Consider the following 27,308-nt stretch of genomic DNA (forward strand, 5'->3'; position numbering starts at 1 on the left):
ATCGTTCTATTTTCCATAGAAAATATGTTTCGAGAGTAAATACTGTACATGCACAAATCAGTTGTCTGTAATTGGCCGACAGAGGGAGGCAGCGCGCAACCGTTTTCGTTCACCGCTGAAGAAGTGGAACCCAGAAATGACGTCAACGCGGAACGTAAACAGTTAAAATCTGACAGTTCGATTTTACACAACGACGCGAGTTCAACATGTTGTAAATAGACTGTTTTCGTGCGGAAAACAAATCTAAACTAACCCACAAATTACTTTTGTTAGCGTTCAAGGTGTTGAGAAAACTTTTGGTGGTTGCGTGAAGGAGGAAAACACATTTTGATGGTTAGCTTGCTCGCTAACAAAAGTGCATCCATGGGCTGAGCATGACCATATATAGAGCGCTCCGACTTCCATCGCTGCTGAGATGTGAACTCGGGCCAGATACAGGGCAACAAACATCACGTCGTCTGACTGCACCAGTCCAGCCATGTCATCGGACCACAACATCGCCATTGTCATGGATGACAAGATCTATGAGGTGAATAAAAGAAAGCTGATCGAGAAGAGCGACTACTTCCGTGCACTGTACAGCTCCGGCATGAAGGAGTCAACAGAGGACTCCGTGCAGCTGCAAGGGCTCAGTGTCCTCGGTCTGGAACTTGTCCTGGAGTTCATCAACACATCTAAGGTCCAGATTGTGAACGAGACCCTGGAGGACTTGATCGAAGCCGCCTCCTTCTTGCAAGTCACCTCCATCCCCAAACTGCTGACATCAGAAATCCGACTGGACAACTGTGTGGAACTCTTCACTCTCTCTGAAGTCTATGGGACTCATGAGCTTAAAAACGCTTGTCTGAAATACATGAGCTGTTACTATCACCCCATGTTGAGGAGGTCTGAGTTCAGCAGTCTGCCATCAGAAGTGAAAGACAAAGTCAAAGATATGCGCATGTCGGGCACTGCTACCTTGGTGGCTATTGGAGACTTCACCTGTCTCTCCCTGGACCGCACAGACCGTGAAGAACCCTGGTCCATGTTAAGGTATGGAGAACTGGAGCAACGATGGAAACCGCTTGTAAACAACCTACCACTGGATATAATCAAGATTAGAGGCTACAGTTCTGCTGTTTTGGACAACTACCTTTTCATAGCAGGAGGTTACAGGTACACCAGCCAGGAGATCTCTGCGGTGCACTGCTACAACCCCTGCAGAAATGAGTGGAGCGAGGTAGCTGCTCTCAACCAGAAGAGGTAACCAGTGTCATAACAAACCCTATACCGTGAGGATTCACAATGCCACCCCAACTTTGTTTCTGCAGGTCGAACTTCAAGCTACTTGCAGTTCAGGGGCGGTTATATGCTGTTGGGGGTCAACGTCTGGGAACAGTGGAGTGTTACAGTCCAGAGCAGGACTGGTGGACCTGTGTGTCGTCTATGCCTGATCCACTGGTCGAATTTTCTGCCTGTGAATGTCAGGGGATGATCTATGTCATGGGTGGATACACTGCAAGAGGTAGGTAGGTTCTCCCCCTGGATGTATGAGCAAATGTAGCAGATTATTCCTGCTGCCACGGAGGACAATGTGTGTGTTTAGCAGCATCACTCAAAAATGAATGAGTACATGTCAATAATGTTTTAAGCAAATGGTGGTGGTGTTCTGGATGGCCATCTGGATCCACACATGTGTGGACGTGTTTACTACAAGCTACCATTTAATGATATTCAAGATTCAAGATTCCTTTTTTTTTTTTTTTGTCACCCTCCAGAATGCCAGCTGCAAACAGTACAGCACACTCAGATGTTTCTGCTCTCCCACACACAGGACAAAAAAGTCATAAACAGACAATGATTAAAAAAAACCCAAAACAAAACATCGACTTAACCAACCCTCTATACATTATAATGTCCTGACTACCTGGTAGTTGCAGCTGTAAAGTCGTGCATAATGGCCCCAGAGACTCCCGGACTTTTCCCCCTGATACCGAGGTCACCTGCTCTGCTGATGGCTCTGCGGGTGTGAAAATATCGTCGAGTTGGGAAAAAGTGGTACAGGTGATCCTTCTGTCTGTTCTGTCTTCATGCCATGCCGCAGTCTTCTTGCAGGAGGCAGTACAGCTTCCATACCACACAATAGGGATGGTTGATATGGCAAAATATCATGATACAGTGTTGATTTAATCACAGTCTTACATGTGTTGCAAGACTGTGATTTTCAAGTTTCTGGTCAGTGCATCCAACCAACCAATCAATCTCATAGAATATAATAGAAACATGACTCATTCTTCCTGTGTTTATATTTTGTAGCAGATACATTTTTAGAACTGGATTTAGTTTTAATGCTACTACTAAACCATTAAGCCCTACAAGTGTAAATAAAGGTTTGAAAATGAAACCTCATCTTAGCTGTTAACTCCTCTTGCCCTGCGATGCAGACAGTCTTTGGCAAACATAGAAAACTCTGTCTCTCCGCTGAGAGGTTGTGTGGTCAGGTTAGAGGCCTATCAAGTTTAAAAACATTTTGAAGTTGCACTTGACTAACTTGTTCGCTCCATCTGTGAGTGTATGTGGGAGGACGACATGCGCATATGACGAATATGCATTGAGCATTGAGTGAGAATCAGTGTATTAGCACAGAACAGTTTGCATCAAGTGACCTTGATGATCTCCTCACTGTTGCAGTTCGTCTACATCAGACGGGCCCAAACTTTTTCAGTTTGCAGTTAATGACCTATGGACCATAAAAATGCAAAACATATATTTATATACGAACACATGCAGTATTCTTTATTGTTCTTGTCCCTTTATCCTCCTCTCTCTGCAGACGGTTTAGAAAAAGAGGCCACAGTTTGACAGTAGAGAAAGTGTACACACAGCGTGCTGAATATGTAACTGTACGCAAAGGGTACCAATGTTTGCAGTGCTGAAACACACTGAAAATATCGGACAATTTAATGGCAATTAAACCTAAGCCAGGGCTTCTGCTTCATGTAGCGTGGCACACCGCTACGGCTTAAATGAAAAATGATCTCTTTTTAAAGATGAACTCTCACGTGACCAAACATATGTGGAAACATCAAAATGAAATTGATAACACAGTTTATCATGGAGGTGGACTTGAACGTTGACACGTTATATTTACGTTTTATCTTATGTGACGGGGCTCAATATTTTGGCAGCATGAAGCTCTTTTGTTTCTTAAAAATCTATATATGATCAACCACTGTGATGGGTTGACCGGGCTGCAGAGCATTAGGGGAACTGTTCAGTTTGAAGGGGAGATACCTGACATATGCACTGCGGTTGTGTGTGCACAGAAGAGAGTAAGAAGGGGGAATGGTGCTGCTAGAGCAGAGACTACATGCAGCACACTGGTCTGATGAAAAAGTGAGAAGGTAGCGCACGTAGCTCAATCTACGGTGGCTTGACATGGACTAAAAGCATGTCTCATGAAAGAGGGATTCACTATCTTAATCAGTTTGAGGAAGGATAAATACTTGTTGTTTGAGGTTCTTTGATATATAACACCTTAAAATGTGTAACACCACAACACTTCAACACGACTCAACTTTTACTATGTTCAGGTTTTGTTGCTGTTTCTGTACTGAATGTAAAAAATGTCAGCGTGTAAGTAAAACCAATTCTAATCATGATCCCCAGAACTTATCAAAAGTCACTTTTGCTAACAGTGTTTGTCCCCCACACTTCTCAATACAGACAGATGCCCTTGCTCTCGTGCATTATGTTTGTTTCATTACTGTACTCCGATCTTACATCTATAAACTTGATGGAGTTAGACTTGTTCATTTTAATTGAACGTAACTAGCCCAGACCATTGTTCGATTGTTGACTGGATTTGCTAAGGATCCGAGCAACACGATCTAATCAGAGCAAATACATTTCCTTTAAAATATGGGTCAATTGTGCTGTAAAAGATGCTCCAATTGCACCATGGTCCAGATTAAATCAGCAAATTTAGAACATTTGTCCATTCTTATTCTTTTTCATATCTGTTTTGACCATGCAGTTTTGTCCTTCACAGACAGAAACACCAGCCTTCTTCGGTACTGCCCGTCCTCGGACACATGGACTGTATTCCGCTCCTGCTCTGCTCACATCAGAAAGCAACAGATGTTCTCGGTGGAGGACACCATCTACCTGGTGGGTGGATACACGCACCAGCTAGAGCCATTCCAACACCGTGATCGACGGCTTAGCCAGCTGGAGGACGTCCTCACAGTCCAGTCCTACAGTGTGACCACGGGCGACTGGACCATGTTAAAGGAGAACATGTACAAGTCAGGCCTGAACCTGACGTGCACCCTGCATAACGATGGCATCTACATCATGAGTCGGGACTTCAGCCTGCCCACGAGCCTGGAGCATCGCGTTTTCCTCAAGTACAACATCTTTTCTGACTCGTGGGAGAGCTTCAGACGCTTTCCTGCTCTGGGTCAGAACATGCTGCTGCTCTCACTGTACCTTCCAAATATGCTCTCATCATAACACACCATAGCTGCCGTGCCTCATCCTTTTCTTCACACGTTCTCTAGAAACACACACACACACGAATAGACCTGAAGAACAACTGTAACTTCACAGGTCAGATGATGTTTACACATTAAAATGGCACTTGTTTGCTAATGTTCTCATGATTCACGATTAACTGTTAATCCAACATGTGACTTAAACTCAGGGGGAAAACCAGCAGTTTTTGGGAGAAGTGGGTGTAGGGAATATTTACCTAATATTTCTATACATTTTTACGAAATAATTTTTCAAAAATATTTAATTTCATGTGTGATGAAACAACCTGAGAATATATATATATATATATATATATATATATATATATATATATACACACACACAACAAAAGCCCTTGTTGTTGAATTTCCACATTGTGGGAAGAATAAAGGCTCCCTGTTCTAATCTAATCTAATCTAGTACTGACAAGGTATGCTGCAGAAAGATGTGCTCCATGTAGATAAATGAGATATAGTATAAAATACTTCACTTCTCACTGAGCTTCCACACTGAAAAGTGACCAGGAGTCTAGTAACACCACTTGACTGTGCATAACAGACGTCTATTAATGGCTTTGGTTTTACACTGCCGGTTTGTGGAACAGAACTTGCCACTAAAGAGTTGGGTGACCTTATGAGGGGATCGGAGCGAGATTACAGGATCATGCCGGTGTTTTGGAAGCTTCAGCTATGGTTTCATTTGTTGTGAAGGCGACCATGGAGCTGGTATTTGGGGAATTATCCATGACAGACATTCTTATTTTGAGTGTGGATCGTTATTGACATCATCATCCAATAACTATGGTAATTACCTCGACATGACACAGCTAGTCACACCTCTCATGATCTATTGAATGGACAGTTAATGTGACTAAATGCCATACGAAGACAATTACGACTCTCACAGTGTCAGAACCCACTGCTGTCTGCTTGGTGCTTCCCATATGTCACAGATAATGCAACCCTCCACACAACTGTTGGACATTTGAACCGGGGACATTTTAATTGGGCATTCCACAGCTCTATTATGCTGCAAGGAAGCCTTCATGAATTCTTTAACTTCTCCTTAGAGACTCTACATCAGTGGAAGACAGTTCCACTGAGGTGCAATAGACTTGCTAGTTTAAATACCCAAGTCTCATAGTATTTTTGTCCTACTATGACAATTTGCAATGCATTAAGTGCCTCAAAGTGAAAAGTTTGATACCTTTTCATCCGTTTTATGCTCATGATTTGCAGACTATTTATTCTTCTTCTATGTGTTTTACGTTTTACGTTACCTTCACGTTTGGTGTTAATGGTGAACAGTTTTTGGTGTGTTTTTGACACTTGAGAAATAAAGAACGGCAATTAAGGTGCATGTTTTAACGAATAGCTTGGAAGTGTTCCGATATTTTTTATCAATATTATATCACTCTTCACTGACTTCAATGACTAGTAGACAAAAAACGATCATGAGTTCCTGCCCACTGATGGAGGCTGGGAAATCCTCATTTTCACCTGTCACATTGCTAGTAAAACGGACTGCCACCAGCTTCAATGCTTCCTGTGTTAGTTTTCCAGTCTTCAAACCCACTCTCCTTGTAAGTAAAGAAAAGTACTGACTTATAAAATTAGGATTTCAATTGAAATTTTTCAGAATTGAAACAAAAAGTGAAATAAAATTGTTAGCTGTGAGAAACATTACATTATCATTTGTAGTTTCACTCTTGTTGTTTGAAGTTCTTTTATATATATATATATATATATATATATATATATATATATATATATATATATATATATATAGCCCCATTTCTGACTTCATGAAATGCAATGGATAACCAGCAGGTGGCAGCAAGCACTAGCAAAAGGAGGGACGACACACTTCTGTTTTGCAATTCACCTTCACAAGGACTCGCTCGTTTATGCTTAGCGCATTTATTCAACTATGTTGATCTCTCAACACTCATCTCCATTTAAACGAGTGAATTGGATGAGCAGTGAGAGGGTTAGACGGAATACACGCCAACGTGGTGCGAACAGAGAAATTCTTCTCAAGAGAGTTCATTTAGTTCGGTTCCCGTGAGGAAGTCAATAGCTGCTATCATCGATCCCCAGCGTGGGGTCAGCTCGACCATCACTCTCACGCCTCCGAGGATTTCAGTGGCAGCTTCAAATACTGCTGGATGTCACTTTGATTCTGGATGATGTGGAGACCCTGAATACTCTACTGAGTCTTTGGAGGCGGCGGTGGCTGGAACAAGGAAGAGCTGAAGGGAAGAGAGGGAGAAGAGACAGACTTCTGAGGTGCGAGTGTAACAGAGAGAGACAGCGAGGGGAGAGAGAGAGAGAGAGAGCGAGACAAGGACAGATGGTACTAAGGGGAGGAGAAACACTCACACACACACACACTCTGTGGAACCTTCCTCACAGGCACCCAGCGTCTGAAGACTGCAAAGATGAACAGCAGAAGAGCATCCAGAGCAGGACTCTGAACCTGCTGGAGGATTACATCATCTCCTGTCAGAGGTGGAAGTGAACAAGGCTGCAGTTTGTGGTTGATTCTTCTTCCTCCCCCTGAGGTTTTAGTCTCGATCCCAGCAGCAGGAATTCAACAGAAGACACCGTTGCTTGGCACTCCGAGACCATGAGCGAGACCAAGAAAGGTGAGATAGCCATCCGAGATAAAGCCATCCTCCACCAGCAGCGGCGCCTGAAGCAGGCGACCCAGTTCACACACAAGGATTCGGCTGACCTCCTGCCCCTGGACGGACTCAAGAGACTGGGCACATCCAAAGACCTGGTGAGAGAATCGCTTTGCTGTTTTTGACGTATCGGTGCCTTGACTGTTTCGATGTTGTCCATCCATTGTGCTGAGAGAAAAAGAGAGTCCAAATCCAGGAATTGACACTTCTTAAAATGGGAAGTTGCACTGTTTGATATTCTGTGTTAGAACAACCAGTGAGCTGCAGCTAATCAAGTACAACCAACCCCACTTCTTTTAAGTGGCAGCACACGGTTTCCTTGAGGCTTACACGACATCATTTTACGGTTTCTCCTGCTTAGGTTACCATAGAAACGTGGTATGGCAGCTTTTTGGAACCGAGTCCTGAAGTTGTCAGTAGCGCCCCTATTTAAATACCAGACTGCTGTTGAACCGCTCCTCTGTTGCGAGGTTCAACGCCACATCAGGATAGATTCCTTGACTTCTCTTCCTGCATCCCTGTCAACCAGACCTGACTGACTGATGGAAACGTCCTCACCCTCAGACCAAACCTGATTTAGTGCTAGGTCTTACTCTAGTCCTTTCTAAGTTTGACTCACTGGCTCTAGGAGATGACAGCGCTTCTTTATTTTCAACGTCAAAACTGAATATGAAAGGCTTGTACCTTCCAACAATTTTGAAACATGAGAACACCAACCATGAAGCGGGCGAGTTGCTAACATTTTGCTTATAAGCCTTTGGCACCGCGGAGATCAAGAGTATATTGCCAGATGCAGTAAGACGGAGGAGGAACCCCTGAGAATCTACCACTGTCTAATGTTTAAACATCCACAACCAGCCTTCTCCATATGCTCCAAGAACCAGTTCAATTAACGCTGTTGCCATTCCTTCAACAACTATGGCATCATTTAACAATAACAATAACAAAGAATCTCATCGTTCAGCTGAGAATGTGGTGTCTGGATAGCCCCGAATATAATACAGGTATTTATGGACCATGGTCAAAGTAGTTCCCCCAGGGACCCTCAGTTTACTTTCGCAGCCATTTTTGATCTGGAACGTGATAAGCACCAACATGTTGTTTCATGGTCTTGTATTAATGACGGGAGAGTCTGGCCACTGAGTGAAGCCGTCTCCAGCCATCTCAGTTGGATGAAGGGCTGCGTGCATGTCTGAAAATGATGCTCATGCTCTACTCTTTCACAAAAGAGCCGGATGAATGATTGTCACCTTGAAATATGCTTTGCCATCATGGATTTGGGGCCACATTATTTGGCCACCTATTTGCATAGTTTATATATATATATATATATATATATATATATATATATATATATTCCTGTCAACCAAACCTGACTCATATATATATATATATATATATATACACCTATATATATATATATATATATATATATATATATATATATATATATATATATATATATATATACATACATATATATATATTACTTACTACAGTATGTGGCCGCTTTATGTATTGTTACTTTATTGAATGCTTAGTTTTTGTCTTTAATGTGTTAACGTTTTGTGTTTGCTGCTGTGACAGGTTGAATTTCCCTGCTGTGGGAAGAATATGTATCTATGTATGTATCTTATCTTGTCTCATCTTACCTTGCCAGTTCAAGGCTGACAAAGTACAGACACTGAACTCTTCTAATTGTAAACCTTCTATGTGGTGCTGTATCCCTGCTCAGTTTGATCGGGTTTGGCTGAACTCCAGGAACTAAAAAAGCAAAAAGAAACTCACAAAACAACATGAGGAATGTGTCCAGAATACAGAAATATGATATTTTAAATGTCAGACCTCCCTCCTAGTAAGAAGCAGCACGTGTACTTTATGCTGTTTCTGAAGCATCAGCACCACTTGTTGATCTGAAAACTGCAAGAGTGAAACACTGTTTATCACTGCCAGCTAGATTAATGATTCACTGTTGTGCACTTAGCGTGTCCAGAGGAGGGAAGTGTGCTGTCAAGGCTCATCACAGTCTGATTCCTTCCAACTAGAAGCTACTTTTTAGCAGCCAATATACAGGATGACATACTTCAGCCCGCCATGTAAGCTGAAGGCTTCCGCCAACATCACAGCGTGCACAATCTCCCTGGGATAAGATCGTCAATTCAAAGCCCCACTATCTTTCCTTTGGCAGGAGACTTGGAGGACCGTCACATCTTCATTATGGAAAGCAGCAAGAGCTGAAGCAGTTTTTAGTGTCACACTGTGACTTCACACTAGTTGGATTATTACATTTTCTGATGCGTCTGCGAGCGTACAATTATACGACAAACTGTTCCTCTTTATGTTCGTCGTTCTGAACTACGGATTGAAGTATCAGTGCGCCACAGCTTGTAAGGAAGAGAGTATAACTGTCTGCGAACATTTAAAGAATGTGGCTATAGAACCAGCAGGATGTCGTCAAGCTCAAATGATTTATGTAACTGTACAATATAAACCTTTCTTTCCTGTTGCCCTTAGAAATGGATTACAAAAAAATGAACGTAATTTCACAGGAAAATATTGAAAAGTTGCCAAAGTTAAAAAAAAATGAGCAGGATGCAGCTTTATGTCTCACACTGAAAGTAATATTCTAATTAAATGATAGTACAATTCTATTTATTTAAGGGAACCATTATTATTATTTGAAGATCAACAGACAGTTATTCAATAATAAAAAAACTGCCACAAACAACCTCAAGGATAATACAATAATATAGTTTAAAATATATAATAAAATATTAAAAAAAACAACAACAACAAAACAATCTTTTTTCTCTGTAATTGCCTTGAGAGTACTGTGTTATTGAAGTAAGTTAAAGTTCTCAATAAAGAGAACACCACAGAGAGACACCGCTAATAAGGATATTTTATTTTTATGAATCCACTGAATAGTTATGTCATTGCAAAGTATTTTTGAGTTGTCCTCACAGGACCATGCCGGTGAAGTGAAGTGGAAAGATGATAGTGATATTGAGCAGCTCACCTTCCTCTCTACACATCAGAGACAGAATTCTAGTTTTAAATTCAGTTCCAACCTTCATCTCTTTGAAATGCCATACAAAATTTTCATGATTGCATTTGAATTTAAACAAAAAAAACAAACAATTAACACATTTATTATAATTATATATATATATATTAACTATGCTGGTGTAGCATTAGTGCGCTAGCTTCTGCATTTACGACAAAAACGCTTCAAAGCTGTTTTCAATTGATTGTGATGGCAATTTACACTTGCATTATTATCTAAGGTGACCACTGGGAACATTGTGAAAGATGAACAGTTATCCACTTTTTCTTGGGACCATAATGCTAATGCATGCTAATATTAGCAGTTCCCGACTCACACTGCGTCTGTCCCTGCTCCATCTTGCTGCTCATCCATTAATGCCCAAGTGTAAAAACCACAAAATCATGAAGAAATAATCATGTAAGTCAAGATTTGAATCTCAAGAGCTTCATCAGAATAAAAAGCTTAATATCACAGTCATCTCTCCAGCAGCTAGTCAATCTCCTGCCAGGACCCAGACCCTCTTATGGTCATATTAATTATCGTCGCCTGCCAGTGCAGAATGAAGCTCATCTCAGCAGTTATCCAAAAGCAATCCGAGGCACAGACAGGGAGAGCTGGTTCATTTGCATGTTGTCTGCACAAAGATTCTGTCTGAATGGGTTTTTTTGACCAGTTAAAATTGCTGTCAGACATCAGTACTTTTCCTACTGACCAAACATCATCAGAAAGGTGTGTTTCTCAGCTGCATCCATACGCTCATATTCCACCAGAGAACGCAATGTTCCCGATGGAAACGCTTCTTGATAACATGTTGGGATTTTGTATGGCCTTCAGTAAGTCATGTTCTGTGGCAAAGTGACGCATGTTTGCAAGCTTGCACGAGACCGCAGAGCAGATTTTCAAGACTTTTTGAGGCCGGCAGCAACTTCATGCGACTACAACACTGAAACCCACTCGTGCAGTGATTTATAGAGCCACATACAAGAGGTGCAAAGAGACACAGAACAGACCCCAGCAGAGACTCACACAAAAGCACATTTCCTTTGCTCATATTCAGATGGTCTTGCCAAAAAGGAGGCTGTGCTTACGCTGTGTACGCGTTGCCCTCGTAACTGGGAAATCCCTAGTCCGGGGGGCAGGACTGGGGATTTCCCAGTATATATGTACTATATATAAACTACATGATAACTACAATGGGGCATGTACTAACAGTGGCTATTGCTAGCCTGGTCGATGCCTACAACACTGTCTTCCTTTGGTCACTGGAATGCGTTGAACTGAGGTATCATTCCCTGCACTGACGTCCCACTTCCGAGGTAACGACAACGCAGCATAGTCCCAAGTACAACTTTATTTGAAGTCAAACGCCCAATGTTAGCTGTGAGTGGATTGTCTTAGAAGGATTGATAAACAACCCTCTTTTCTTATCTATTGAATATATTTGACAAAAGCATTCTCTCTGCTGTGTTCGCCAAATACATCGTATATTCTGTGGCTCCAAAGGGCCTAAAGGGTGTTCACAATTGATATTGATCCCACTCCCATCATTGATTTCATTGTCATGACTTGAAATCCTTTGAATATCAATGTGCTGCTGCATGAATCAGAGGTAACACAATGAGCCAAGCTCAGGTGTTACAGCGCTCTCATGATTCCGCTCCACTTCCTCATCTGTGATTCCCTTCCCTCCTCAAGCCTTTGTCATCCTCCAGTGCAAACGCATATCTACATGAGTTACGTAAAACCAGTAAACCAGCCGTTCTCCCGGACCTAGTCTCCACCCCCCCACCCCCTCGCTTTGGAACGGTGAATCGTGCCCTTTTCATGCTCCGTGCCCGACACACTCTGCAGCTCAACATGGCTGGAGTGATGCTGCTGCGGATGACAGTGAGAGGACCTCGGGCTAAAGAGCAGCACAGCAAATTCAGTCTTACATAACTGCTGTGGCGCCGAATTACACACTGGACCGGCCAGTTAGTGGAAATTAGGGGGATGGAAAACGGGATCGGTGTGGGAGGTCACGTGAGAACCCGCTGGACCACGGGTGTCAGACTCACTCACGCAAGCGGCCAACATTTCAAACACAGATCAAGTAAAGCAAAATTTACATTCATTGAACTGTCTGTCAATGGAGCGGATGCCGATATCAATTTTGCTTTGCTTTGTTGCTTAAATTTATTCAAGGCTAATTTTAGCATCAGGCTTCTCTGTGTCTAGCTTCAGAGTTGGGTTGCTTCAGACACATAAATTGTCCTTCATAACCACTGACTCACAACACAGGAGACCACAGACTTGCCCATCTTTCCTGCATCGTTTTTCTGGGGGGGGTTTTGGCCAGGGATTTATAATCTCCACGTGCCAGCATGTCAAAAGGCCATGTTTTTAACACTGACCTTCGTAGGTCTTGGTTGGCTGTCTAGTTTTTGGTGCGCACATTTGTAGCTTCAGCGGGCCACATAAATGAATAAATGACTCAGTGGGCTGGACTGACTCCTGGGTCTTGACTTGTTCAAAGGAAGTCAGTCACTTTATTTTATTTCTGCTGATAGAGACTAAAGAGAAACAAAAATTGAATGTGTCCCTGACCAATTACGTATGTAATTTCATAACTGAAGCTTGTGGTTTTACCAAAATTGCTTCGTCTCTACCGAGTTTTTTGGAATGGTCAAGACATTATGAAAGATTTCTGGTCAAATCACACCATATCTTTCCCATCATTTCCTTCAGTGGTATGAAAAAGTTATATCCTGTGTCCCTTGCCCAGCTGCTGACATAGTATTTCACAGTTTTCTGTTCTATTTGTCATTATTTTCTATTTTTTCTGTATTGACTTTCTGTCTTCTAACTGCCACATAAGCGTTGCTTATGTATTGTATTTGAGAGAACACCAAAATATCTTGGATCTGGGTTGAGTGGAACCCAAAATACATGTAAAAGTTTTCAGTTGAATTACTCTCAAGCATCTAAAAACATCTCTGCAGACAGGAGGAAGTTAGGTTGCACTTATGTGCGAAAAAACGTGACCACGAGCAGATCTGTAATCTTTGTGGTAGCTGCCGGCACGTTATATACAGTTCCGCACCTATTAAGAAAAAGAAGTGGGTAATTAAAAAAGTGATTTATATATAATCATTCAGTCATGCATTTTGGAATTCAACTGGAGAAGAACATGTGGTTTCAGGCACTTACTTGTGAACTGTTCTGCCATTTAAACGGTGACAGCAGAGCAAAGTGAAGTGAAGTGAACTCATTTTTTGTACATTGAATCTGCAGCTTTGCTGCTCAGGTGGTGTTTTGTTCATTTCCTGTGAGCCTTCTGACAGCATTGTGTGTGAGCGAGTGGAGGTTCAACTCATCTAGACAGTGGAGTCTGAGGTCACACTGGGGACGAGCAAGTGTACAGAACCTTGTTGGATGTGAGAAGAGATGTGAGCAGAGATACACAGACGAGAATGAATTTGGGATCGTAGACTATCATAAAAAGCAAAACTGCAACATGAACATTTTCCACATATCAACGAGCAGAGGTGAAGAGGAAGCTGATCAATATGAAACAGGATAAAAATGTTTACCTCACTAGTGCCGTCAATATCAGGATTGTTGCCCAAAGGAAGTTATGGACGCTGCTGGTGTCAGATGTGGCTGTTACATAATGAGTACAAATGGACCTGTCTCATAACAGATTATTTAATAACAAGATCAAGAGCCACACAGATAAGCTATTTCGTACCATCAGGATACACACTTTGGTGGTATTGGAGCGATGTCAAGATATTATTTTTACTTTATTTTTTCTCATTTTTTGTCCCCTTTCCATTCATTTAGTGATGTTATCAAACATAATTCATCTTTTATTCCTTTGGTTAAGATTTATTCAAGAAAAATGTACATTTTCAGATGATTTTTCAGATACATACTGAAACCTATCGTTGAGTGTATTGTTGTTAAGGTTGAAGCAAAGTTGAGTTTCTCCCCGAGTTACATGAGGACGAGTCTCAACATAATGCTGCAAGGCCATAGAAGGAAAGCAAATCCAATATGAAACAAGTGAACGTAATGTAAACGAAAATGTAAACCTGATCAAGCAGGAAAAACAAGGCCAGAAGGTCAAACGTTTTGAGGGCCCATCAATTGCTTATGGCGCCCTCCAAACCTGGGAACAGACTCAAGCTGTGACGAGGTTTGCTGTCCTGGGGCTAAAGGTGGGGGTCACTCTGGACAAGATGCTAGTCTGAGGCGGGTCACATACATTACAGACAGACAGCACCTGGACACATCTGCAGACAATTTAGTCTCGGATTAACCTCACTTGTTGAGGCCAGATAATATCTTTGAATTTCCACTAGGACTTCAGTGGGCTGACAATGATGTTGTCGTCCTGAGACATTATCTTCCACTGCACCGTGATTGGGAAACACTTTGTTCATCCTCCAGACTGAGATGGCTCCTGACTTAACCTCGTGGAAATAAGAGCATAATAACAGATATCCACAGCAGGAATGGGTTAACTTGGATGAGATACTGCTGCCTCCACTGCAGGAAGACGGGTGGAACTGTTTCACCGCTCTTTTCCTGGAGCCTTGTTGGGTTTGAAAAGATAACACGTAACTAATCCTCTAGGTGGAAGTGCCATGGCCATCCTGATACAGCTGTGCTAATTTCTCTTCCAAAGCTCTAAATAAATCCACGCCGTCTGTGAGGTCCCACTAGCGTATATCATTACAGAGTTGTGTTTACATCATGTCTTCAGTCATGGATTCATCCCAATACAACTCATAAATTCCATCTGTCCACTTGATTCGTGTTTAAAAATCTGGACTAAAGACAAGTAAAATTGCAGAAATGTTTTAGAGGAATCCCTTGCCCGTCCAATTTTGGCTCTCTCTGGCCGAGGTTACAGTAAATATTCTTGGCAGGATGTTACAAAAGACCCCACAATACAAATCATTTTGACAAGAACACGAGCGAAAGCAAACATAGGGAGTAGATTTACAATGACCCAGCGAGGTAATGTTGTCTAAATTTAGAGACATGCTAAGTGAATATCATGTGGGATTTTGTTTCACATTGAGTTATTCTTTATTTAACCCACTTGACAGTGTATTGATACAAATCGGGCGCTCGGGTAAACATTTTAAGATGCACTTTTATTATTAGCCTCCGGGGCAGAAGAGGTTAGTGTCAACCTGTCTTCCCACTGTGTCATCGGGAGCTGTGGAAGGGCTGCCGTGCTCCCTCAGCTGCTCCCTCGGTGCTGTGTAGGAAGATAGAGGGCTAAAAATACTTGGGGGGGAAAAACAAAAAGGACAAAACAAGCGCAACAACAAAGCAAGCCAAGTCGGAGGTGGAGGGGCATGGGGATCAGGCTGTTGACATGCTGCAACAGGCAACATGGCACCCTCATTTCAGTCGTGAAATGAACATACACAACCAATGCAGTTCCCATTTTGGAAGTTCTTGCACATGAGGTGTGTTTTGCGGCGTGGGAGGAGCGGCTTATTTAATTCAGTGACACTTCAGAGGAGCTTACAGACCGACGTGGAAATAAAAGTCCAGATCCAGGATAGTCACTGGAATAGCTGCTTGATGCAGGATCTGGGCTGGAGACATGCAGCATCGACAACAGAGGGGAAACACGACATCTACAGTACATTATTCTGATCTTTGGGCTCAACTTCAACATTGGCATTTGATAACAGGTGTCATACTTTTCATTTGTTGGCCTTGTATTATAGACATGTAATATCATCGGCCATTTTGTGAATATCACAAGCTTCTTGAAAATAATCTAACTGTATCTATTCCTTGAGAAGTCAGCAGAATGTGAAGGTTTCAATCCAGTGAAGCTCTCAGTTCTCTCTTTATTATAGATGCACTGTTGCTGCTTTAAAAACAACAAGCGCTTCTGGTGTACAGTGTGTTACTCTTGTCCCAGTGCGACCTCTGATCAGTAACCAGTTGAAACCAGTCCTCTCTCAGTGGTACACATCGTCAGCATGACTCAAACTCGCCGTCCGCCTCTTCCCTCACCAAGAGGAATTACCGGCTAATTACTGCGCAGACTCCTTATTTAACTGTGGAGGAACGGCTCACTGGTGGTCACAGTGGCTGACTTCCTCTTCAACTGGTCAACGCTCACCGAGCACTTGGCTCACCAAATCAAATGAATGAAAATCTCGAAGTGTGGGAGCTGTGTTAGCTGTCAGATTTCCCCATAAAAGGTATGTTTTTTATTTGCTCAGAAAAATCTGGAATAGTGTTCCCTGAATAATGAATACAGTCATAACCTACATCAGCTTTATGTCTGCACTAAAGTCAGAGGCCACCGACCGCCTGTCTGGGCAGCAGACCCGGACCATATGTAAAAGACTGAACACCTGCTGTTGGTTCCTGGTCACAAACATTATTAACACTGACCCTGACCCAATCGGGGCTCGGCAGAAACATCACGCCACAGGAAGAAAATACACGGAGACAGTGTATGAATATTGTATCAGATTTGTCCTCATCTGCAGCAAGGAAACCAATGACAGAAGAAAATGCTATTGCAGACCTGAGCATGGAGAAAATAAGGTAGATTTAGGGCATAGTCAAGTTTGACTTGTTAATGTTTCTTTAATTTGCCATATACAGGTTTATACATAGATTTTATATTTAAAAAAAAAAAAGTTTAGTTTTGTTTTCTAGAGTTGGCTGTGACAGTGGTGCTTTGAGGCGGATGCCATAGCTGAAATGTCCTTCAGACTTTATGACGTCAAATTAAAAATAGAAATAGCACATTGCTTCACAACCAGATCTGTTTTCTGTTCATTTTTCTCTTTCATGTTTCTGCATGTCCTTCCTTCAGCATTTTGGTTTACATTTTTACTTATTTTTCTAATTTGAACAAAACTCTAGTCCTTATTCATAGTAATTGTATGTCTTAATTTTATTTTTCTAAACATTTGGTTTTTACATAATTTTGTTGAGGCTCAACTCAAGTTTTGACGTTTTAAACCAACGCCTCCCCCAGTCTGCCTCAGGGCAGCTGTGGTTACAAGCTTCCCACCACTGGTGTGGCTGTGCTATGTAAAGTGTTTTGGGTGTCTTGAAATTGTATAACTCTAAGATGTTATGTTATGATTTTTAAGGACAAACGCTTTTGGGATCCACCAACACATTGATTTGTAAGTCGAGATGCATGCATTCAGTGTTTCTCCACATATGTGACCACTTATCATTGAGGAATTATGGTCTATCTGAGGAATCTAGAGGGTCTGATACAGACACATTAAAAGACAGTGGGAATAAAAACAAAACAAAAATCCTCAGCCACCTGTTTGGTATTACACCAGTCCTCTTTATGCTAAACGATATTGGTCTCTAAGGTTGTGAATACATAACACTTTTGCATCATAAGAGGATGACGTGCACTACATCACTCCTCACATATAAACTATGTATTGGAGGGGAAAACCACCACTTCGCCTTTAGCTCCTTGAGTGTTGGTGCACTATTCCGGGAAGGTCATTGAGATTACAGTCTCTATCTTGTGCAATATATGAGGTTTGAAAACAGTTTATCACCCTCCAGCAGAACTGTCACTTACTGAGGTTCTGTGTCAAATGGTAGTAAAAATGTGATCGCTATCTACCCTGTGATTCACTGTAGTCTTTTGAGCTCATGATCACTTTGCTGCTAAGATTCAATCGAGTTGAAGAAGCAGAAAGCGTTCTGATGTTGAGCGAACCTGCAGATGGAGGTTTGACTGTGTGCAACCCTGGAGCCTATTGACAGATCACATGGAACATGATCACACACACACACACAGACATGGCTGGGCATGAGATGACATTATTACAACTGTGCTCACACTCTGAAGCTTAATCCTCACTGGCTGTTACCTTTTTTTTATCTGTTTGTCCCTTCCTTTCTTTCTGTGTCTTCCATAGGCCCACTGGCCCATGAAATGGCCCTGTTTTTGTATTCAGCTCAGAGTACGAAATATTAGCAACGGTGCTTGTACGTGAATCAGAGCAGAGAAACCAACATCTTCGCTGAGACAGAAGGTCACTTGTTGCATGGTAGGTTCGGGCATTAATGACGAGTGGATTTTAAGAATCAATTATTCATGTCCATTAGTTGAACGTAATAGTCTGTTTGCTGCATACAGACGATCACGCAGCCTCGTTTTATCATAAATAAATCAATCAGTGTTTCACGGCACCTTGTGGAGACCATGGAATCTGCATAGGTGGCTGTCGAATGTATCACAGGTTATTCAGTGCAATCCTCCTCTCAATGTCTGATGTGCCAGTAATATCATATCAAGATCTTTTACATTTGTAAAGTCACAATTTTGATTAGATCCAGGAGGTTTAGAACATGTTACAGTTCAGATCGAAAGGCAGAAAACAATGGTTAGCACAGAGTTCCTAGCATCTACTCATCTCACTTCATAACAGTAATAACTCTTTCGAGTGTTCACATTTTGGGGCACAATTATTTGGTACTGCATTCAGTTTTAAGCCAATTATAAAACAATGTAACAACCACAACAAGGTAAAACTTGATGCTCTGCAAGGGTAGATAAAAGTGAGACGCCATGCTAGCCGTTAGCTCTGTTAGCTGTGCAGTACAGAAAGTCGTTTGTGGTGCGTGTCAGACAACTGAAGTGAGAGTTAGAGGCGCATCAGGACTCAACTTGAAGGTGTGCGTTTGACCGTCTTGTTCGCACTGTGTGCGATGGTGTGGTGACGTGAGCGCAGTTCCCACTGCGAGGGGCAGTCTCCATGTCAGTAGAGATCTGTAGTGTCTAGAATGTGACTGAAACAAATCGTACAATCTCCTCACGTTGGTCAACACTTTCCTATTCTTCACAATGTAATGTCATATTGCACACCTCTGCAAGAAGATATTGAAGTCAATTGGGTTTTTTCTTTGCAGAAATGCTGTAAATGTGAATTGAAATACTGACATTCCACTACATCAAAGTGCGGCCCAGGGGCCAAATGCGGCCCATTGACTCTATTTATGTGGCCCTCCTGGAGTCAGAGTAAAACTATAAAACTGACATTGTTGTTGTCTTTGACATGTTTGTCTTGTGCATTGTTTTTTCTTCATTATGACTGAAATAATTTTCTTGTTTGATTATTTTTCTTAATTGTTCGTCTTGCTCTTCTAGAAGTATTTCTTATCCCTTGAAATACATCAGAATTGAAAGTATATTTTTAAATGTATGAGACACATCAAGAATCTTTTGATGGAATGTGGTTTAAATTAAATAAAACCCAAGAAACCAACATTTTCTGTGCATTTTTAAAGTGTAATTCCATAGTCACACATGATGTCATCACCTGATTTTTATTTTCAATTTTCTCTTACCCTCACTTCTTTGGGTTTGATGGCCCCTCTCAACGGTCACAATGCATAACCTGGCCCCTTAGGAGATTTTGGTGAGATTTAACTGCACTACACAGTACAAACATACATGTATTTCATCAGATGGCGATTGATCTTTTCTGTTCCCACAATATAAAATACTCAGTTATTCAAGATTTCACACAGAAGGATCAAACGTAAGGGGAGCCATATTTTTGTGGCTTGCAAAAAAAACAATGGCTGGTGAGAAAATTGTAATGAATGAATTATAGCAACTAATGTATTTTTGGTGACACAAGACATGGATGTTACACCGACATCATTATCAACAGTGACGTGCAGTGAGGTTCATGGATGGTGAGACACTGACTACGTCTCAGTTCTATCTATGTTTTAAGTATTTAGCATCTCATACCAGCATTCTTTGTATGCGCACATTGTAGCACACAAAACACATATACATTTAAAAAGAGAAATAAAATGTCTGAATGGCTGCACTTGACTTGCTTACTATATGTTGCTGTCAGTTATTCAAGAGTGTTTGGTGTCTGCCATCCCTACTTTATTGTTCTGTGGATTCTTCAAAGAGGCTTCAGCTTTTCATGCAGAAGGAAATATGGTGGGATCAACTGAGCTCCTGGGCTCAGGTAGTAGCCAAATGTGTCCTTCTGACCAGATTGTAGAGTTTCCCCACTTCATTTTGGATGAATGTGTTGTGCTGTTGAGATAATGGCCAAAGTTGGATTTCAAAGACGCGAGTCAAACCAGATGAATAGCATCACGCAAATGCAAATCATCCCTGCCGACATTTCAACTTGTCACAGCTGGAAATGAACAGCTGTTTATCTCATTACCAACAGCGGCTCTGATAATTGGAGTGCGCCAGTAAGCCACTGTGACCAAGTGCCAGTCTGAGGCGCATCACGCCACATATGAGGCAGCTAAAATCATTCTTATTATCCCCTCCGACCATACAATGATGCTGTGGCGTGTCAGAATAACTCTTTCAAAGGTGCCTTGATGAGGCTGACAGTGCAGTGAAAAATACAAGCTGCCTCGAAGAGATCGCTTCATTATGATTGCACCACAATTGTTTTGTTATTAATGTCTTCCAGGTGGTGTAGCATCCAGCTCCAATCGTAAGAGGGAAGGTAGAATCCCATTCTAACAACAGGATCACGCTCATGAGCGTCAAGTCAAATGTATAAAGACAAAGCTCCATGTTGGCTAAACAAGGACTAATACACTTGGCTTTTACATCTGACAACACTGCTTCAATCTTGAAAAAATCTTGAAAAAAATTCCCAAATAGTGATAACTTCATTCTCATCCATTTTATCATTACTGCACTTCACATCACCATTCCTGCTGTTTTTCATTTCTTAGTGTATATTATATGTTTTGACACTTTATACACTCTTTAATGTGTGTTCATAAATATATAGACACATAAAAATCTAACAGAAATAAGTCAATGAATCATGAAGAGATTATTAAATCCCATGAGGCCATTTGTCATCATTCCTGTCTCGCTTTATTTAAACAAAAAGGAATGGAATATGAACATAATAGGGACCGAAGTTCGATAAATCTTCCTTCAGCAGACTTAGGTGCACTATTTCATTAAGATTCTGCTGGGGTCACTGTGGCACTCAGGTCTCTGTTATAGTTGAGTGAGACCTATTGTGAGCAAATTAATTGAATTTATTTGAGAAAAACTCCTTATAATCAAGGAGAAATAGAAGATTAATTATTGTGGTGTTGGGAGACTTGCCTGAATCTTGACGGCTGAACGTCAGTGGTCAGACTGAGCTGGGAACAATGAGATTACAGAAGAACAGGCCACTTTAATACAATTGTCCTCTTATATAACAGCAGGAAAAATGGCCAGTCACTCCCCACATGTTCTGGTGCCATGGAGGAAACACAGCAACATGGCAATGGCTTTAAAAATAGCACACATGCTTCAAAGACTTTCAATCCATATCCTGCATCTCAACATGTTGAATCATAAAAACAAATGAGATATAAACCTTGAAGAAGATGTCATGATGTGACCATTGGGCCTTGAGTTAGACCAGGTGTGTCGGGTCAACAGCGGGTCAATCCATCTAGTACACTCAGCTTCACCAACCAGGAGTCTGAAGAGTTGTCAGTCAGGTGCTGCCTGTTTCCTGTTGGATGAAAACCGGCACCCACTTTGGCCCTTTCTGGAACGGATTTGATGCGACACTGTGTTTGCTAGGCTTCTGAATAATAACATTGATCGATCGAGATTCTCCAGTCTGTCAGGCCAGGGTGGCCTAAGACCACCTCATCTTCAATGGGGAAGCATTTAAAGGTACTAAGAAAAGCTTACCATTCCATCGCTGGTAATAGATGAAAACAAATGTCTAGCTAACTAAAATGAAGGTATTGTTTGGTTTTCTGTTGTTGGACATCGCTGGAAAGCTGCACAAAAGTATGTGGAGGATACATCTCTCCGGCCATCCCGCTGGCCACCCGCATGGTTCTAAGCATGGGTGAACAGTCAACATTTTTTTATAGGCAGCATGAGCTGCATCAAAAGAAAAATATTTTTCAGCTTCTGCGGCGCTGTGCTGATTCTGGTCAGTCAAGCCCTGAGCCAGCAGGAGCAGCCAGCGTGCAGTTTGATGTGACAGTGCGTCACCTCCAGTCGGACTGGAAAATGGGAAGTGGTCGGCGAGCCTGTGCGTAGCCTAGGAACAGTTCACGAAGGGAGCGGACAGGGCTTTGTGCAGCTCAGAATGGCACTACTGCAGATTAAAGCCAGCCCTTAACTGTTGTTCAGACCTGCAACTGCTCATTTAATACTTTTACTTCTTTATGGGGAGATAAGAGAGACAGAGATAAGATTAGGCTGCATAGAAATGTAGTCATTTATTTTGTCAGTAAATTCTTGATAATATATTCTGTTCTTACTATTCTCTTGTAGCCCATCATGACTGCAGGTCACCTCGACAGAACATTTCTGGCTCGGCCCCTGTAAATTCCAACCTACCGAAGTCTGACCAAAATTGTACTGTATAAGAAACCTCTCTGTCTCTGTGAGGCTTTTGTGAGTAAAGGCTGGACCCTAAGGATGTTTGCCGCTACCTATCTACTTGATGGCAATTCTTCAGAGATGATTTTACAGGGGTCTCAAACTGATCCACAACCGGGCAGCGATGGGTGCAGGTTTTGTTCCGCCCAATCAAGAAGACACCTTTTCACCAGGTGTCGCTTGTTTCAACTTACATCTATGTGTGTCTGTTGGGTTAGAATCAAACATAGCTCAACCCAAATTATATCTGTGTCCCTTTTAATGACTGAAGGCTAATTTGAGCAGGAGCTTGCTGCGACTGGCTCCAAAATACATAAATTGTCCTCCTACACCACTGACTCACAACACAGGAGTCAGTCTGGTTTCCTTCTTCAAGCACAAACCTTGCCATCTGTCGTTGAACTCTAGTTTACCTTTGTTGGGTTTTGGGTGCACTTTAAATTCATTTTGAATTTAATTTCAACAATATACATTTATATCTCGTAGCCTATATAAAACAACGTGCTAGTTGGACTTGAACCATTGGAACCATCCATCTACTATTCATCAATTCAGTGAAGTGGAGACAAAGCAGGGAGACTCCCTCCACACAAGAATATTGAAATGTCTCTTGATGACACTTAGACAGCTGGTAGCTCCAGTAAGCATCTTGACAATTATGCCTGCCTTGCTTCAGCTGTCCATTAAAGTATAATGGGCCAAAAACAAAGTGCAAAAACAGACAAACTGCCTGGATTTTATTAACCTTTTTCCACACAGACAGATAACAAGTGCATCTATTAAGGCATCTGTGTGTTCCTCGTCCAGGGAATTGGGAACTTGCTTTTTTCGACTTAATTGGAAGTTGCTTTGTAGTGGCGAGCTTGTTCTGAGGCACAAAAACAGACTGCATATCTATTTTTAGGTGGTGACTCGGCGTGTGTCTTGTCACAAATAGATTGTTTTGTGTCACAATGAATATCTGATAGAGGCGCTGGTGCGACTTCACTGTCGCAACTCTGCCAAACTGGCAACGGTGCTGTGGGAAAGTCGGGAAAACAAGAAGCATGGCAGAGACTCTCTTTTGAAATGGTAATGCTCCCTTTTGAGGGTCTGCTAGGAAGAGGAGGAAATGCTCTGTGCTGTCAAGCCTCGCTTAAATTCAAACCCTGTTTCCGAAATTCAATCAGGCCTGCTTCCTCATCCCTTTTCTGGATTGTGAGGTTTTGCAGTGTTTATCATGGGACATGACTGTGCTTGAAGGTATTCCCCAGTCTGAAATGTTTTCACTCATCAAGGCCGTGTTTGAAATGTAAAAGAGCACTGCGACAAGCGTGCGGCGGGAATAAAGGGGCTAGAGAAAATGAGAAAATATGATGGTGTTTGAACAAAAGCTCTAGAACAGTGTCACGTGGATTAGACTGCGTAATGTGATGTGGTGGTTAAACTGACTGTTGTGGGTTAGAGGCTCACATTATCTACACGTACTCGATCTTATATTGTAAAAGAGCTGAATAAACAGATGACCGAAAAGGTGAGTCACTCTATATCATTTAGGGATTGAACCTATTTTGATGATGGAGGACACTACTTCATTAGAAGATGCCAAGTTCTGTCAACATAACATACGAGGAACAAAGCACAAAAGAAATACATCAGCAGTGTTGAGCAAGTAACTGAAGTAATGCATTACATTTTGCTGCAGTGCGTTAATGTAAGGCTTAAATACTTCTATTCCACTTTGTCCTCTGGAGGAACGATGCAGGGGAGCTGTGCCAATCTCACCATCAACAGGTGATAGACGCGGGACACACTGGACAAGTTGCCAGTTCATCACAGGGCAACACACATATAGACAAACAACCATTCGCTCACACATGCTCATCTGTGCTCACTTAACCTGAACCCCGAAGGAGGATGTTTTTGGTGTGTGATTGAAGCAGTGTTGTCAGATGTAAATGTGGGAGGAAATCAGAGATTCCTGAGAAAACCCACATGCACACTGGAAGAACTCCACGCAGAAACATTTACATACTACACATTTTACATACTACCACTCTCCCTAATGCATAAATCACAATTCACTTTAAATATTTTTTTACCTATACAAATTTACTGAGCTGGATTCTACTGTCATGGAATAGGCACTGTCCCCTCGTTGTCTCAAGTGATGCACAAAACATCAGAATTCTGAACACTTTCTGTGTGAAAGGGTCTCCCAACCCCGCAAAATACAGTATATCTGAACGCTATACGTCAAAGTAGTGATCAAAGCCAATTGATCAGAATTAGAAATAATGAATAGAAACAAATTATTTAATTTAATTTCACAAGATACATGTCTAAAGTTTGTATCTCTGTCACAAAATATCCCTCTGTTATTAACACCAAAAGTTATTATTATGCCACAATACCTTTTGCTCAATGAGTCGTGTGCTGCATGAAAAGCAAACCTTATTTTTATTTTGATGAAAGTAAGTGAAAATCACATCCTCAATTCAATTCAGGATATATAAAAAGCTTTATGCTATAAAGTGTAAAATAAACTAGTGAAGCACTGAGAGAGTGCAAACCTCTGCCAAGCAGCTTCTGTCCACTCCCAACACACTCTCCCTATGACCAATTATCCTCCAAAAAATTAAAACCCACCTGCCCAGTATTGTCAGTTTGAACAACAGTAAAAGACGGTGGTACTGACTTATTTGTTATCTATCTATTTATACAATTTATTATTTACTTAATTTATTTATTTGCAATGTGTTATATATTTACTTATTTTAATCTATATTTATGTATTCAATTTCTCATGATATTTGTTTATAATGGGTATTTATTTATTTGTATTGTGTTGTTTGATAGCTTGTGACTTCACTTTTTGTTTTAGTTTGAGTTTGGTGTTTTTATACACATTTACATTTATGAAGCACTGTGGACGTGTTTGATGTTTGTTGTGTATCTTTGGCATGTGCCTTTGTTGTCATTGGCTTCTGTGACACAATGAATTTCCCCACTGTGGGACTAAAGGAATAAAGGACATCTAATCTAATCTAATAATCCAATTCATGTGACAATCTAAAATGGTCTCCCAGTCATAAAAAATCCTTTAAAAAATCCTTTAAAAAATCCTTAATGATCCAGATCAGTCCAAAATCATCTTGTCCCATTTCACGTATTTTTAGAAAATATGTGGTACGTAAATGTACTTGGTTTCAACTTTATTGCTTTAGGTGTTAGCATTCTGTACTATCACCCTAAGAAAGAAACATGTTCTGACTCACTCTCACGTTTAGAAAGGAAGATGAAATTAAACCCTTTGGGACAATATGAAAAGAGAGAGTTTTGGTGCCAGCCTGCTTTTTGATGAAGTATGGCTGGGAAGTGGAAGTCTACTGATTCTATAACCAAACCCACAAACTATTTTTCTTTTCCACCCACAGCAACCTCACAGCATCGTGCAACGTCGCCTCCTGGAAGGCAACATCACACGGCTGCGAGGAGAAGGAAGAGACCTCACAGCAAGGGTCCGCTCCCCGCTGGCCGACCATAAGGATGGACCGGCGGACAGCGAGGAGAGGAGTGAGAGCACAGCCGACGACTCCACGGAGGAGAGGGAGTCTCTGGAGGAGAGTGAGAGGAGCCTCCGGTCCGATGAAGAAGACGACAGCAGTGAAACAGCGGCAGGGCCGACTGTGGGGAAGAGCGAGAGCACCAAGAGCTCAGCCCTCCTCACAGCTCTGGTGGTTCAATGCAAGGTACTTGATGGTTTCACTGTCTCCTGGCACTTCAGTCAGCGGGGTTCACAGAGAGCTGCATCTGTGACTCATGCTGTCCAATCCTCTCTATTCTTTCACACAAGCTGAAACAGATAGACAGCTCTGGTGTGCGAGAGATGAAGAATGCGGGAGTCACTCATGCTTCACCTGAATCATGCACAATAGTTCCCCAGTATGTACGATTGAGTGCTCTCTGATCGCACCCCAACCAGCTCACAGTTGAAAACAGTTGCCAGATACACCTTTTTTTTTAAATACTGTCTTCTGTTTATGTTTTCATTGCTCTCCAGCCAAAGTGTGTTGTTATCCAGGCGGGCGTGAGAGGGCCATCCTTTCCTCCCTGACACAGAGAAACATGTTCATTGGTTGGTGGTGGCTGTTCTATCAACAACTCTCCTTGGCATCTAGTCATTTCAGGGTTTAAGTCCATTAGATTTTCAATACTTCCAAAAACTGATCAAGCAAATAATGTTTACCAGATAAAGAAAAGAAATTGAAAGTTGTAAAAAAAGGTCCATATGTCTACATGGTAGTTCACCCTCCTAATTTAAACAACAGAAATATCAACAGTCAAAAAACAGGGTTTTGACCATTTCCAGGCAATTTCAGCCTGAATCGTGAGTGTCGAAATGATCACTGTTGCTGTGGGAAATACTGTCGATTCAGCTTTATCCCTGATCACTCATTACTTCACTCAGTTTTATCCTTCACCCATTAAATGAAAAGTGGTCTGTAGTTTTGACATTCATCAGCTATTTTTAAACTTTGAAAAAGGGGCCTTGTGGTTCTGTAGCGTCCACGCTGAGACAAAGGAGAGGGTTTGTGCTTGTGCTGATAAGCAGACGGTTCTGTCTGGACAAAAGACGGCTCAGCACCAGCTGC

At 41.7% G+C, this 27,308-nt stretch overlaps 2 protein-coding genes across 2 annotated transcripts in view; both read left to right on the forward strand.

Moving 5' to 3' along the window:
* Positions 1-152: 152 nt before the first annotated feature.
* On the forward strand, positions 153-5,948 carry klhl42 (kelch-like family, member 42). Its single transcript, XM_053863741.1, has 3 exons — positions 153-1,242; positions 1,311-1,504; positions 4,031-5,948. Exons 1-3 carry the CDS (start codon positions 479-481, stop codon positions 4,492-4,494), a joined length of 1,422 nt encoding a protein of 473 aa, XP_053719716.1. The 5' UTR covers positions 153-478; the 3' UTR covers positions 4,495-5,948.
* Positions 5,949-6,487: 539 nt separating this feature from the next.
* The window catches only part of nrip2 (nuclear receptor interacting protein 2), a 28,513-nt gene continuing 7,692 nt past the window's right edge, over positions 6,488-27,308 (forward strand). Inside the window, exons 1-2 of the mRNA XM_053863400.1 lie at positions 6,488-7,299; positions 26,091-26,405. Of these exons, the coding sequence (XP_053719375.1) occupies positions 7,144-7,299; positions 26,091-26,405 (471 nt within the window). The 5' untranslated portion in view covers positions 6,488-7,143. The remainder of the gene's footprint in view (positions 7,300-26,090; positions 26,406-27,308) is intronic.

This window comes from Synchiropus splendidus, chromosome 4, assembly GCF_027744825.2.
Source record: "Synchiropus splendidus isolate RoL2022-P1 chromosome 4, RoL_Sspl_1.0, whole genome shotgun sequence".
Taxonomy (NCBI): Eukaryota; Metazoa; Chordata; class Actinopteri; order Syngnathiformes; family Callionymidae; genus Synchiropus; species Synchiropus splendidus.

Bases quoted from the DNA above. Each gene is read 5' to 3' on its own strand.
- klhl42 (XM_053863741.1), top strand. From the start codon at position 479: ATGTCATCGGACCACAACATCGCCATTGTCATGGATGACAAGATCTAT. The intron at 1,243-1,310 runs GTAACCAGTGTC...TTGTTTCTGCAG, and splicing joins GCTGCTCTCAACCAGAAGAG to GTCGAACTTCAAGCTACTTG. The intron at 1,505-4,030 runs GTAGGTAGGTTC...TGTCCTTCACAG, and splicing joins GGGTGGATACACTGCAAGAG to ACAGAAACACCAGCCTTCTT.